The 13,125-nt window shown below is 36.0% G+C and overlaps 1 protein-coding gene across 1 annotated transcript; it reads left to right on the top strand.

Moving 5' to 3' along the window:
- Positions 1-5,189: 5,189 nt before the first annotated feature.
- On the top strand, positions 5,190-12,902 carry IBH1 (ILI1 binding bHLH 1; the record flags this gene model as incomplete). The annotated part of the gene is made up of 1 exon (XM_088708757.1): positions 5,190-12,902. A coding segment is annotated over one exon (513 nt), but the record flags the coding sequence as incomplete, so codon positions are not given.
- Positions 12,903-13,125: the final 223 nt, after the last annotated feature.

Raw genomic sequence — 13,125 nt, 5'->3', positions numbered from 1 at the left:
AACCATGCAACTAAGCCGGCATGCCCACGTATTTTTACATGTCTAGAATGATGCAAGTGATTGGTCAAGGTAAGCCACTGCCATTTTTTTTTGTCCATCATAAGAATGCTGTACTTCTGCAATGCATGCCTGGATATTGTAAGGACCTATGCGGACGGTTATGCATTGGGTAGATTTCTAGATATTTATATAAAACTAAAGAATTTTAAATAATATATTTCAGCTAGCTTTTTTTAGTGAGATCCCCGATTGTGATAAATGGTATCAGAGCAGATCCGGCCTATAGTCTATATGGGCGGTTATGCATTATGAAATGAAAGAGGCATGCCCTGTACTCATAAATTATCAACTTTTGTGAGAAATATATTGCAGTGATCATTCAACATGAGAGTACGGATCATTTTTTGTATCTAATATTGTACTTGATTAATACAATTATTCTTGTCGACTTAAATACTATATGATACTTTTTAGATGGAAACAAGGAATAAGCTATGAAAGGAATGCAGGCAGAAAGGATAGAGATTGGATCAACTTAAAACTAGATTAACCTATATTTCTTAAACCATGGTGGGGGCCTTATATGACATTTATTAATCCCTTGAACATCCATAGATGTTTTACTAAGAACCCACTACTTGCAGGTGACAAGGAGGCTGTCCATGTAATTAGATTGCCCAATAATGAGGAAGTTTCTAAGAAGGTAAATGTCAGCAGGGTAGAAACTAGACAGCAGAAAAAATTGTCAGTGGGAAAGAACAGCAGTCTTCAACGGGCCAAGTTCATGCAAGCTAAGAGGCTGCCTTGCCAGGCCCCAACCGGGCCGTCACATCAACATCAGAGCCCAAATGCTGGTCACAATGGACTAAAGAATAAAAAGCCTGAAACAGAATAACATAAGAGCTCTTGCTGCAGCCCATCCCGTGCACAAGGGGGCCCAGGCCTAAAATGACATTTGAATGGAAAATATGAAATGGGGGCCTCCTATTTTCGTCCTTTCCCAGTCAGGAAAGAGGCAAAGAAGAGAAAATTCTAAGCTGAGTTTGGTTGAGGAATAGAATTATTCTGCAGGGTAGGGGGAACTTATCCCTCCCAATTATTATAATTTTGTCTCTTATTCACTCTTTAAATACGTAATGATAACTTTGTCTTAAAATCCAAAAAATCCTGGAAACCGATGCATCTACTTATTGCTGCACCTATCTCTCTAATCAAATGCCAAAAAGATAACTTATTCCATGGAATAAACTATCCCATCTACAGTGGAAGGGATAATCTTCCAAAAGTATCCCCCTCTACCAAAAATAATTAAGTAATACAATTTCTTTCTAACTATCAATTACTCCTATCTTAAATCCCAATATTTCATTTAAGTACTTTCAGCAAGAAATATATCGAAGAGTTAGCGCCGGACTAGCCGAAAATCTGAGTTTATCGGAAGCTTGGTCTAAAATTCCCGAAAAATTAGCTTTTTATGATTAAGAAAGATTCAGAGAATTTTGCCCTCTTTTCGACGAAGTATATAAATTTATATATTAAGTTATAAGAAGCCTAGGTTAAGGATTCTAAGGATTTGGCATTTCAGCATAGTATGGAACATCATAATTAATAACCTCTTGTACAAGTGAAAGGAAAAATCGAAAAAAAAACTCGACATTAGTGAATTATTACAACATTTCAGGCCTAAGCGAAGAGCAGCACCACAATATTGGCTGTTTATCTTATGTAAGATACAACTATGTCACTAAGTTATTTTGACAAACATCTCCATTTCCTCCTCCCTGCTTGCACATATATGATCCATTCCTTATGTATGTCGTGTCATGATTCATTGCCTATCAGTAGTAGCTAGATTCCCCATCATCCAAGACTTTATAGCATTTCTTTTTAATCCATATTTAGCTTATATTTCGTGGCTTCATGATCATAGAGTCCATGGACAGAGAGAGACCTTCATTCAGACCTCATGCATGCATCCATCCTTCTCTCTCTCTCTCTCATTTTTATTAGGAAATGAAATGGTGATGTGCCAGGCACACGTGCACATGCCTCTTGAGTACTAAATCGAGTGGTGACCATTTCTTTTGCAGTCACGGATCTCTCACTAATGATCAAATCGCTGGGCATAACATCCAGTTAGTTCCCACGTCCAATCCGTGGCACGTGGGAGTGGGAACCCTCATGGGCCGGTGGTTTTGCTCTTCAAGGTTGACTACGCTACGTTCCAAGCCTGGGATAACCACACCACCTTTTTTCTAAAGAATAACCGAAAGCGTGAAAACGAGTGCAGAATTTGCTATCGTGGATTCAATGAGTAGATGAAACTGACCAAAGTGCCAAAAAGAATCACTGCATGCTCTACCATATGAGGTTCCTCCTTCAATCCTCCGCCACCTTTGAGACTTGGGGCGATGTATATGTGATTAGACAAGGACGGTGGTAGGGTCCCCATGGAATGGATCTCATCTAGATATATTTTATACAGCTCTCAATATTGAGTTTGTCAACCTTTGAAGGCTCATTGATCTACGTGGTAGCTAGCATCTCTTGTGCTGAGGTGTCGGGTTTCCATTGGTGGTCAAGCTTCAAGGTGGGACCCTGGAAACTTATGTCAGCTGATGGCAGGTTTGGAGTTAGAATACATGAAGCCTAGCTACCTGCCGTGGTTCATATATGCTCTCTGGAATTCAATTTGTCGGTCGGTTGAAGCTTAATTAACCCTTGAAGCGTCACACATTTTCTCAAAATATTGGTGATGAACAACTAGGCTGGACCTTTAGAAAATGATCGTATCCTTTGAGTAAGAACATAAGAATGACTAGTTGCCAACCACCATAAAGATCAGGAAGCAAAGGGTTTATATGTACATTTGAAGCCTCAGTACATGTCTCCCTATAAAAGTCTAGCCTAGTAGTTACTCGACGAACAATCAAAAAGAAAAAGAAAAAGCCACCAAGAAAAAAAAAATAGACTCGTTTAATTAATTACAAGGTGTATAAAGATAAGATTTAATGATGCTTATTTTTTTTTATTTCCTTTTTCGTTGTAATAAATATTTTCTGCATTCGAATAGATATATTAACATCATCGAATTTTTTTAAAAAAAAATTCTCAAAAAAAAAGTTATATTTTATAGCTTTCATGTAAATTTGTAGCTTTAATCTTCAACCAGATGGTCCTAGAATTAAAAAGAATACTTTTTAAGTGTTACTTTTGGAATGACACTTTAAAGAGATATTATGTTGATTCTCCTGCTGCTAAATGGAATACCTGGGAAATGCTTAGTGCGGGTAGGCTTTCACATCCATTTGGACTTGATAATGGTCTTCTCTGTGGGAGCATTCATGGTAGGTTTTTTCCACAGACCATTTCAAAAAAGTGGAAAAAAAGAAGGAAAAGAAGACGAAGTAAAAGACGAGAATTTCAAAGATTTACAACTTTGAGGTCGGCATAACCAACGGTGGGCCTACTTTGTTGTAGTTAGCGTTCTTCCATTTCCAACAACTCATGTTCTTCAATTTGAATTCATCACATATACGAATATCAAGAGGATCATGCATGTATTTATATCATCATGAGAGAATTGAATATATGTCTCGGGTTCACTAGCTATATATATATGTTTTTCTTTTTTTTTTCTTTTCTATCTATTAAGTACATTAATTAGGATCCTCTTGAAGTTTTTATGGTAATATTATGGCATGCTATATAACCTTCAACTTCATCCTTGTAATGGTGGATAAGTTCTGCTTAGAGAGAAAGCAACAAAATAGCATGTCTTTAGCATGATATTATTCTCTACCTGATCAACCCTATTTCTGCCATTAATTTATTCAATGCTAAGAATCTGACCATGTGAAAAGATGGATTTATATTCTATATTCCAGTGAAAAAAAATCACCAAAGCAATCCCTGTGAGAATCAGATTTGACCTGGAATGATTGTATATTATATACTTCAAGCTCTCCCATGCTAAAAATGGCACCAGGAGGAAGCATCAAAGAAAATTAAGATTATAAGAAGACCATTTTCTTCTACGCATTTCTCTTGTACATTTAACAATTGTTTCTCATCTAAGATGCACCGTACGGTAATAAATAAATTACATGCATGGTCATTGGATATATCAGCTTCTCAGTTCTTAAGAATTAATTTGGATGATAGACATATGTATATGTTAATTTATGCGAAATTCGAGACATAATCTAGTGGGCATAAACCAATATCATGTTGCTACTAATCAAGATCCAGCTGTAGGCGTTCAAGATATGGACATGCTGCAATGAACTTGGCCATAATTAACAAGTCTTTTTTAACTAATAATATGATGATGACATCCAATTAATTAATATATATCTCCATTTTCTTCTCTGGTTTTTGATCAAAAAGAATAATTATAGATATATATACCTGTTTGGGCTCTCGTTATCTACTTTCCATGCTATATATACATTTTAAATCCTTATTCTTATCATGTTAAGAAATCAACAGTCACGGGAGAGAAGTTGGGCCATCTCTCATTTGAAAAAAACAGCGAGATTGAAAGGTTTAGACGTGAGACCAACCGAATGGCAAAAGCCAAGAGCAAACAAATGCCATAAAGGAAATAGAAAGCGGGAGGAAAGGTTCCCATCAGCCCTCTCAAGTGGGTCTTTTATTCCATGTGCGATCATGTGGTGGTTTGGCTCCTTGGCCCCACCCACCACTTCTCCAACCCCCACCCTCTCCCTCCCTCTATCAAAGACTTGATTCCTAAGTCTCTCCCACCTCTTTCTTTATCGACACCCCCATTCCCATCCTTCGCCTCCTCTCTCTCTCTCTCTCTCTCTCTCTCTCTCTCTTTCTCTCTCTCTCTCTCTCTCTCCCTGTCTCCCCTTATCTTCATCCAACCAACCTCTTGCCTAAGAAATAGCCTCATCTTTCTTAGATTATAGAGTTTTCAGAGCAAACTAAAACTCTTATTATCTTATTTCTTCTCTCTCTCTCTCTCTCTCTCTCTCTCTCTTTCCTTCTCTCTTTGTCAGCCATGTTTCATTTATAGGACAAAGGATTTCCATGTTGACGCGTGTGTCAGAGAACTATTTCTCTCCCTTTTGTCTCTGAGATCAAGGAGGCCCCTCTTGTGTCAGAAGAAAAGATCCTAACCGTACTTCAAAAGAGACCCCCTTCCCCCCCAAGTTCGTTAACCCTCGCTCCCTACTCTTTGTAACCACCTAAGTCCCCCCTCCCACCCATCTCTCTCTCCTTCTCCTCCTCTTCCTCCCGAGTCCAAGCCCATGTCGGCCTTCCACTTCCTAAGAGCTCTATCTCAAATAAACAAGAGCACCCCCAAGTCCTCCCTTCTTCTTCGCAGTCGTCGGATAAGGCAAGCCGCCTATGTTTCGATGGCCTGCAGGGCTGGACGTAGTCGACTGTGGAGTCGCGCTTTGCTCCGCAGGCTCCAAAGGCGATCGAGGCTACGGTATTTGATCAGCCAGAGAACAAGGGCTGGCATCGCCCCTAAGAGGCTTAAGGTGGTGAGACCAAGGTCGGGGGAGCCAAGCCGAGCTGAGGCCCTCCGGAGGCTGGTTCCGGGTGGGCCTGGCATGGATTACTGCAGCCTGCTCGATGAGACTGCACACTACATACAGTGCCTTAGCTCGCAGGTGCAACTCATGCAGAAAGTCGTGGGCTCGATCTCTTGTGAGACTCCGCAACCATGATCGCAGCACCAGATACGAAAGGAGGAGAGAATTAATTATGATAGAGCTGTGAAGGAAGATCGAGGAGGAGCAGGTGAGATGGGCCGGTCGGTAAGTCTCTGCGACCAGAAAGAGAGGGCATCTTATTTTAATAAAGCATGTGTTTATTAATATGATATATATATTTTGGTTGTAAATTAGAGTGAGCTGTTGTGTTTGTTAAGGTGTTCATGTACTTTAAAGTTGAAGGTTTTGTCCATAAATTCACAAGAACATTGTTCAAGGTATTGACAGCTCGGTATATTTTGGAGTATTGTGCAACTGGTTGCACTAAACTTGTTCTCTTTCTTATATTTACCATTTACCATTCCAGGACTAATTCTAATGGCAATGACTCCAAGTATTGCAGGTGGGAAGAGGGGAGGAGGAAGGGAAATGTTCACCATGGTGAGTATTTCTTTTTTTGTTCCTTCTTTTAAGAATATGGTGACTATTAATCTGCCATGATGGAACTATAAATTAGCTTAAGAGTTGGGTGGTGGGTTGGTGTGGGTTCCACAACCTGGCCGGTGGTCGATGGTTCTTTCGTGCCCGCAAAGGATCGAACCGTGCAGGGAAAGAAACCAAAATAAATACCCGCACGAGGAGAGGATCATCTTTCATGGCTTGCGGCCCATTTCTGCTTTCATTCCACCCACCAAGTTATTCTTCCCCTTTTTGGGTGGGACTGCCCCTAGAGATTTCAGAGTGCTAACTCTCCTTCTCCAGGGTTTGATTCTCTCTCTAGTTGTTTTTGTGGCCTGGTATTATGCTTGTTGTCGCTTGCTTTACCAGGCATGCATGAACTGATGCATATATACCTCAGATGTCGAGCATTTATGGGAAGCTTCTGTCGTCATTTCGACCATCCTTAAGCCCTTGAAACCTCTCTCTCTCTCTCTCTCTCTCTCTCTCTCTGTGTGTGTGTGTGTGTGTGTGTGTGTGTGTGTGTGTGTGTGTATCCATCAGCATCTGCACAAGCATGTGTACTTTAGGTTGATGAGGCCTGCAATTTTGGGGTCACATGACGAGAGATGACAAGAGTCCCTTCTAACTTTACTAATTAAACACTAGCCTCATCCTAGGATTAGAAACAAGTATCAATCATGAAGCTCTGGTACTGTCATCAAGAGATTTACCATCAGGCACCTTCACCATCTTTGAAGAATTCTTGATGACCATGACCATGGAACTTTGAAGTCTCTCGATTTCTAGTAAATATATCTTAATTATGGTCCTAGTCAGATTGGAGTCTAATGAATTACCTGCAATAATAATCATGCTGATATGCGAAATGAACTGTTACTTGACTAAGATGAAGGAAATGAAACATAAAGAAATATTGTCTTTTGAGTAAAGAGAGAGGAGTATCGTTCATTGCTTCATATGCAAACATATGATAATTGATTTGGTTGCTTAAGGAAAAAAAATTAGCAGGAGAGTATATATGTGTTCTAGATGTCTAAATTTCTTCTATGTATGATAATTTTGGATTGAGTCTTGTAATTCAATTAATAGTTGGTTGGTTAAGGGGCTTTTCCGGCCATGAAGAAACTTTTTATGTCATCATGTGAAGCATTTCAGTTGTGGGGACCAATTAAAGTGATTAGTTGTTTTAATTAGTTTTTCTGCTTATTTACTTCATTGCAGTTCCAAAAGTACTTATCTTTGCTTGCTTCCTAACCTAAGAAATTGGTCCTACAACTAATCTAATTTGGAATCTAGTTTCTGTTTTTATATCTCTATAGTACCAAAGGATTAATTGATCACCTTATCCACAACTTTTATAAAGACAACGACAATTCTTTTATTTGCACCAAAATAGAATTAAAATGTCAATGGCTTTTTACCTTTTGGTTGTGATAGTTAATTGAAATTGAAAATTCCACCTATGCTAGGTGATCCTTCAAAGGAATTTTTGGTGGTAAAACTCTAGTTTATCCTTGACAAGGCAAACAAAAGCAGATCAATTTTTTCAAACCCTATATTTTAATTCCCATAAGTGCTATATATATATATAGACACAAACACACACACACTTATGTTCAGATCACTACTTGCAAAAATTTTATTCATCATTTTAGTTAAAACTAAGTTATCCCTAAATTTCTTACATTAATGCCACATTCTAGATTTTGAAGGTAGAGTTCTATGTCAAATAACTTTTCGTTCATCCTTCCTGCTAGACTAGTATTAGCCAACGATCTCTTAAGAGATTCAGTATTGCTATTTTCTTTTTGTTTTGAGAAATATATTACGAATGCCACATGCTAGACTTTGAAATTAGAACATATCCCCAGCCCAGGCATTGAGGAGAGCACTGCTAACTAGCAAACCCAACTTAGGAACATAGAAATCACTAAGATTCACTTGACCTTTAATTTACTATTTTTACTACAATAAAAAAGTTAAAATATGAATTTCTCAATGTATTTTGCTGATGATTTTTATTATCTCCCAATGATAAGAGTTTTAAATTAAATACCTGTTAGATAATCAATTTTAATTGTTAAGCATGATATCCATTGTTCATACATTCCGTATCAAGTTAAGCTTTCATAGTCAATTGGTTAGTTAACATGGTATCTGAACTCTAGATTGCTGGATGTCAATCAAGAGCTCGAATTGTCCAATTCCATTGTTTATTTAGTTATCCCCGATTTTGTTATTCCTATTGATCTTGGTTTCTGATTTAGTTATTCCTCCACATGTGGGGTTTGGGCTACAGCCGCTACACGTTTGAGGAGAGGGTATTAGTCCTATTTGCTTATTTAAATTGCAGCTTGTATGCAAATTAAATATTATTTATACAATCCTATGATAAAAGCAAGGAGAGTACATCATTTAGTTGCCTTTTATCTCTTCTTTTATTTTCTATCTTATGTTTTCCTCTCTGTTTCCATTTCATCTCGAAAGAAATGTGGGGAGGTAGCTTCCACCGTTTTGATTAAAAATAGCAAGAAGGTTAGGTCACATTTGCTAATCAATTTCTGCATGTTTTCTGAGAAACTGACAACTATCTTTTTTTTTTTCTCTATCTTGCGAAAACTAGCTCAAAGGATAAGATAAAGATATCCATCATGTCTTTAAAATGTTTTAGCCTAAATGTGAGACATTAAATTCACTTTGATTTCTGTTGCTTCTACCCTAATTGACCATATTTTTAATTTCCCTTCCAAGAGCAAAGTTTAAAAAAAATGTGACCGTAAATCATCTAAACTAGTTGGAGTTGTGATGAATCAAATTTGACAAAATTATAATGAGTTTTTTTACATGAATACCCTCCTAAATATCGAATTTTGCATGAATACTCTCCCACAATTAATATTTGCATATATATCTTTGTAAAACACTTATTTTGCTATTCTATCCATTTTTATCCTTATTTTTGCATATGTACCCACGCCATCTAATGTCGTTAAAAAATTAATAGTTTTAAATTAAAATGACTAAAATACCCATACTGAGTAGATGTGCAAAAAGAAACATTTATAAGGTGATCGCGATGGAGGACAAATAAGTAATTTCAAAATTTTATTTTATTTTTAATTAAAATAAATATAGTTTTTATTAACGATGTTAGAAGAACCGTTATATTAGGGATATTTGTGCAAAAAATGTGTTTGATGAGGGTATAGAAATAAAAAATAAATTTTAAGAGGGCATTCACGCAAATTTGATTTTTTAGAAGGGTATACATGCAAAAAATCCAATTGTAATTGCATGTGTTAGTTTCGGTACAGGAGAACCTAAAGGAAATTATTTGAAAAAAGCACTTATGAGAACAAAAGGGGTATTTACTGGTTATAAAGATCATATTCTCTTTTGTACTTCTCTTTTCTTAGACTTTTTTTTTGGTACATCTTTTCTTGGACTTTAAATACATTGAAAAGATGATTGTATATGATGGCTTAGTCATATAACTGAAGGATTGGTCTTAGGTATAATGAGAAATCATTGAAACTTTTATATGAGTTTAACCAATAAGATAGCTATTGATTTTAGAATCGACATTTTAACACTAACACTTATTATTGGAGGAGTTTTATTGGCTAGAATTTATGGAGTCGGTTGTGTCAACCATTCTTTTCTCCTCCCTGGCCTACAAAAACAATCTTCTGGAATAGAATTGCACTACAAGTTCAAAACATTCTATTTGGGGATTATAAAAGTCATATGCACTAATAGTTCTCTTTAGCGAGATGGATCAAAAGCTTGGGTATAAATATTTTGTATGATGTGCATTGTGTTTCCTGAGAGAGCAATAAGTAGTTGATGTAATTCTATATTATTAGTAGTCCAATTAGTCTAGTAAATATTTCCTTGTGTACTTTCATTTGTCTAATGAAAGTCATCAGCCTTGTTGCCTTATCCATTCCCCCCCCAAAAAAAAGTCTAATTAGTCTAATGAATATTGCACCTTAAATATTTCTAAAATATAAGTAGTTAAATACAATAAATTTATGTACTTAATGTAACAATGTTAAGTTAATATTTAGAAAATAAGCATGCACGTATAATGGAATAAGGGCAATATGATCGAATCAATAGATCCCCTAGATTGAATTGTTTATGCAATTACCTTTGGTTTGAGTAAAGTTGAACTCAAACCGGCTATAGGTTATAAATCAACATATCTAGATCCCTATTATGGATACAAAAGGATATGGATATGATATTAGCCAAATGCTAAAACATACATCCGTATTGTTTAAACAAATATGTGCACAAGTTGGATATCAACCGTATTTTTTTTTTAAAGAGCCCATAGGCAATAAGCTACGCAACAAGGGATAGCTTTCCTCCAAATACCCTTAACAAGGGATAGCTTTCCTCCAAATACCCTTAACCTCCCAAATCTTGAAGGTGAGATTTAATCTTAAATCGCTAGGTCCGACTTCCAAGGATTTTGCCTGCTTGATAAGCTAACACCTTCAATTGAATACTTACAGCATGGTTATAAATGCGAATATAAATTATATAGTTTAACTTTATAAACTACCAAATTAAAGATATCATTATGAAAAGTAACATAAGTTAAAGATATCACTATGAATAGAGATACTGGTTGGATGTTGAAATTTTTATCTATGTCTAGATATATTAATTCAAATAAAAATATGAATCCAAATAAATATTGTCTTGTCCATTGATAAGTGACCCCCTAAATATTTCATCTGTAAGTCATACTCTACCTACCACAACCAACCTCCTCTTTGAAGTCTTTACATGACATGGCAACCTATTCAGGTACTAGCAATTCTAAAGTTGGTCGCTTAAACTCTATCTACAATAAAACCAACAGCTTTACAAGTTAATTTACAAGAAATTAAAGCATTTATATGAATTACATATAAAAGATTTGGTGTTTTTTCTTTCCTAGAAACAATAGACTTAGTTATTTAACATAAATCATGACAATATATATCTCATGTAGTTTTCCACATGCTTTGTTTTGCCTAATAGAATAGATGATCGAAAAATTTATTTGTAAGTTTAAAATGTCAAATTGTAAAGGGTAACACCCTCTCAAAGTAAGCATGATGACGAAATCATAAATAACGAAAGAATTTTGGTCATTTTGTGCTGGTGGTTAAATATATGGAATTTCGAATCAATTATCATACTCTCTTTTTTGCCCAAATTTTTTTCTGCATAAAGTAAGTTGTTGCTTTTCAAATAACATCCGATGATACTCCATGGGAAGATTCGCTTTTACTCAGCAAGTAGTGAGCACAAACAATGAAGTATTTTATACAGGGGAAAAGTTATGTAAGAAGTTAAGGAAATAAATTTTGAATTTAAAAAACCATTCTGATAGTAGAGTTTTTCTTTTTTTTTTCCTCCTTTCTTTTGCTGTAAAAGTCCGAAGCCTAAGGGCCTATTTGGATAATCCCGTGCAATCTAATAGGATTCACCAGAACAAAGTTCAGGAAAAACTCATTTCATGGTATTCACACGAATTTTCTAGAGTAGGCCGGCCTGAATCTTATAGAAAGAAAAAAAAAAAAAAAAGGGAGACCTCGCTAGGTTTTCTTTTTCTACCCTACAGAAAAAGGACCGGCAGAGATCCAGTTGGCATGGGCTAGGCCGGCTTTGTTTTCGGTAATATTAGACATAATGTATGCATATTGTTAAGAAGATATGTGTTGTATGGGCCAGGCCCGATTCCTGCAGAATTTTTAGCCCAATCTTGGTGGAATATTCCAACAGGCCCTAGATAGTTCCATTGAAATTTCTGGACTAAGGCATAATAATACATATATAATTGCTTGACTGTGAAAATGATTGAAGTTCAGATATGTCCATGTGGTTGTAGCTTATGATCATGTTAGCTGATATATACTGATATATCCCAGATATAAGGCAATATTAATCTATCGTATTTGCTTTTACTGTATCAAGAATGTCTTCAATCTAATATGAGAATTCGTGTATATTTTAATAGCTAATCATGCATGTTTTTACATCATGTGCCCATACCTAGATACCTCCATCTTAATACTTAGGTAGATGCATGCTCTTATCTTAAACCATAAAGAACTAATCCATAGAGATAAACTGATACCTCAGTTAACTACTGCAATATGGTTTAAATGTTGAATGGACCAGGCAGTGGAAATCTGGCATGAAGAATAACCCATAACGTAATTGGAAGCTTTAAAGTTTAGAGTTTAAACAACACTCGCATCCCTTAAAGATAATGATCTCTGAAAACATATAAGTTGACATAATCACTATCAGCCATTGTCTATCTAATATCAATGTTTCGGACTGATCTTTTGGATTAAAAAACTTTGTTTCAATGGCCAATGTTAGATATTACAATGGAAGATATTGGTTTTATCTAATTTCGTCTTTGCCTACATAATGAGATATTAGTGCTGTGATGATGTGAGAGGTTGGACTAGTAGTCATAATCCCTTCTGATCAATGCACTCTCATTTTTAGCTAGCGCACATCTTTGTTTCTTAACACTTGAACTAATAAAGTCTCTTTACTGGACAAGGTTAGCTTCTGTCAAGATGTGGAACATGGTGTGTACCTTGCTGAAATCCAAGCAATTGGATTCATCCTCAGCATAAAATCACACAACGAAGAGGACCCGCAGTCGAAAGAATGCTTTATCCACTGGATTATATATATGAATAGAAGCATTACATATATGACATATTATTCTAATATTACGATATTTCGTAGATTATAATGTAGGTGAATTTAATTACATGCTTAGGTAATTTTCCTGCATAAAACAGAGTTGAACCAGAATCATATGATGGGTATACAGATAGGTAAACATGCGCGAACTATGCTGGAAATGGACTGGCTCTCTATAAAATATCGAACCCTTAAGTCTGAAACCCTAGCAATTCTAAAACTCATGTTTAATGAACTTTCTGTTATT

This window comes from Phoenix dactylifera, chromosome 12 (genome assembly GCF_051530095.1).
Source record: "Phoenix dactylifera cultivar Ajwa chromosome 12, Ajwa_hap1_PhDact_Kaust_v1.1, whole genome shotgun sequence".
Taxonomy (NCBI): domain Eukaryota; kingdom Viridiplantae; phylum Streptophyta; class Magnoliopsida; order Arecales; family Arecaceae; genus Phoenix; species Phoenix dactylifera.
This window is presented reverse-complemented; position numbering and strand designations above follow the sequence as displayed.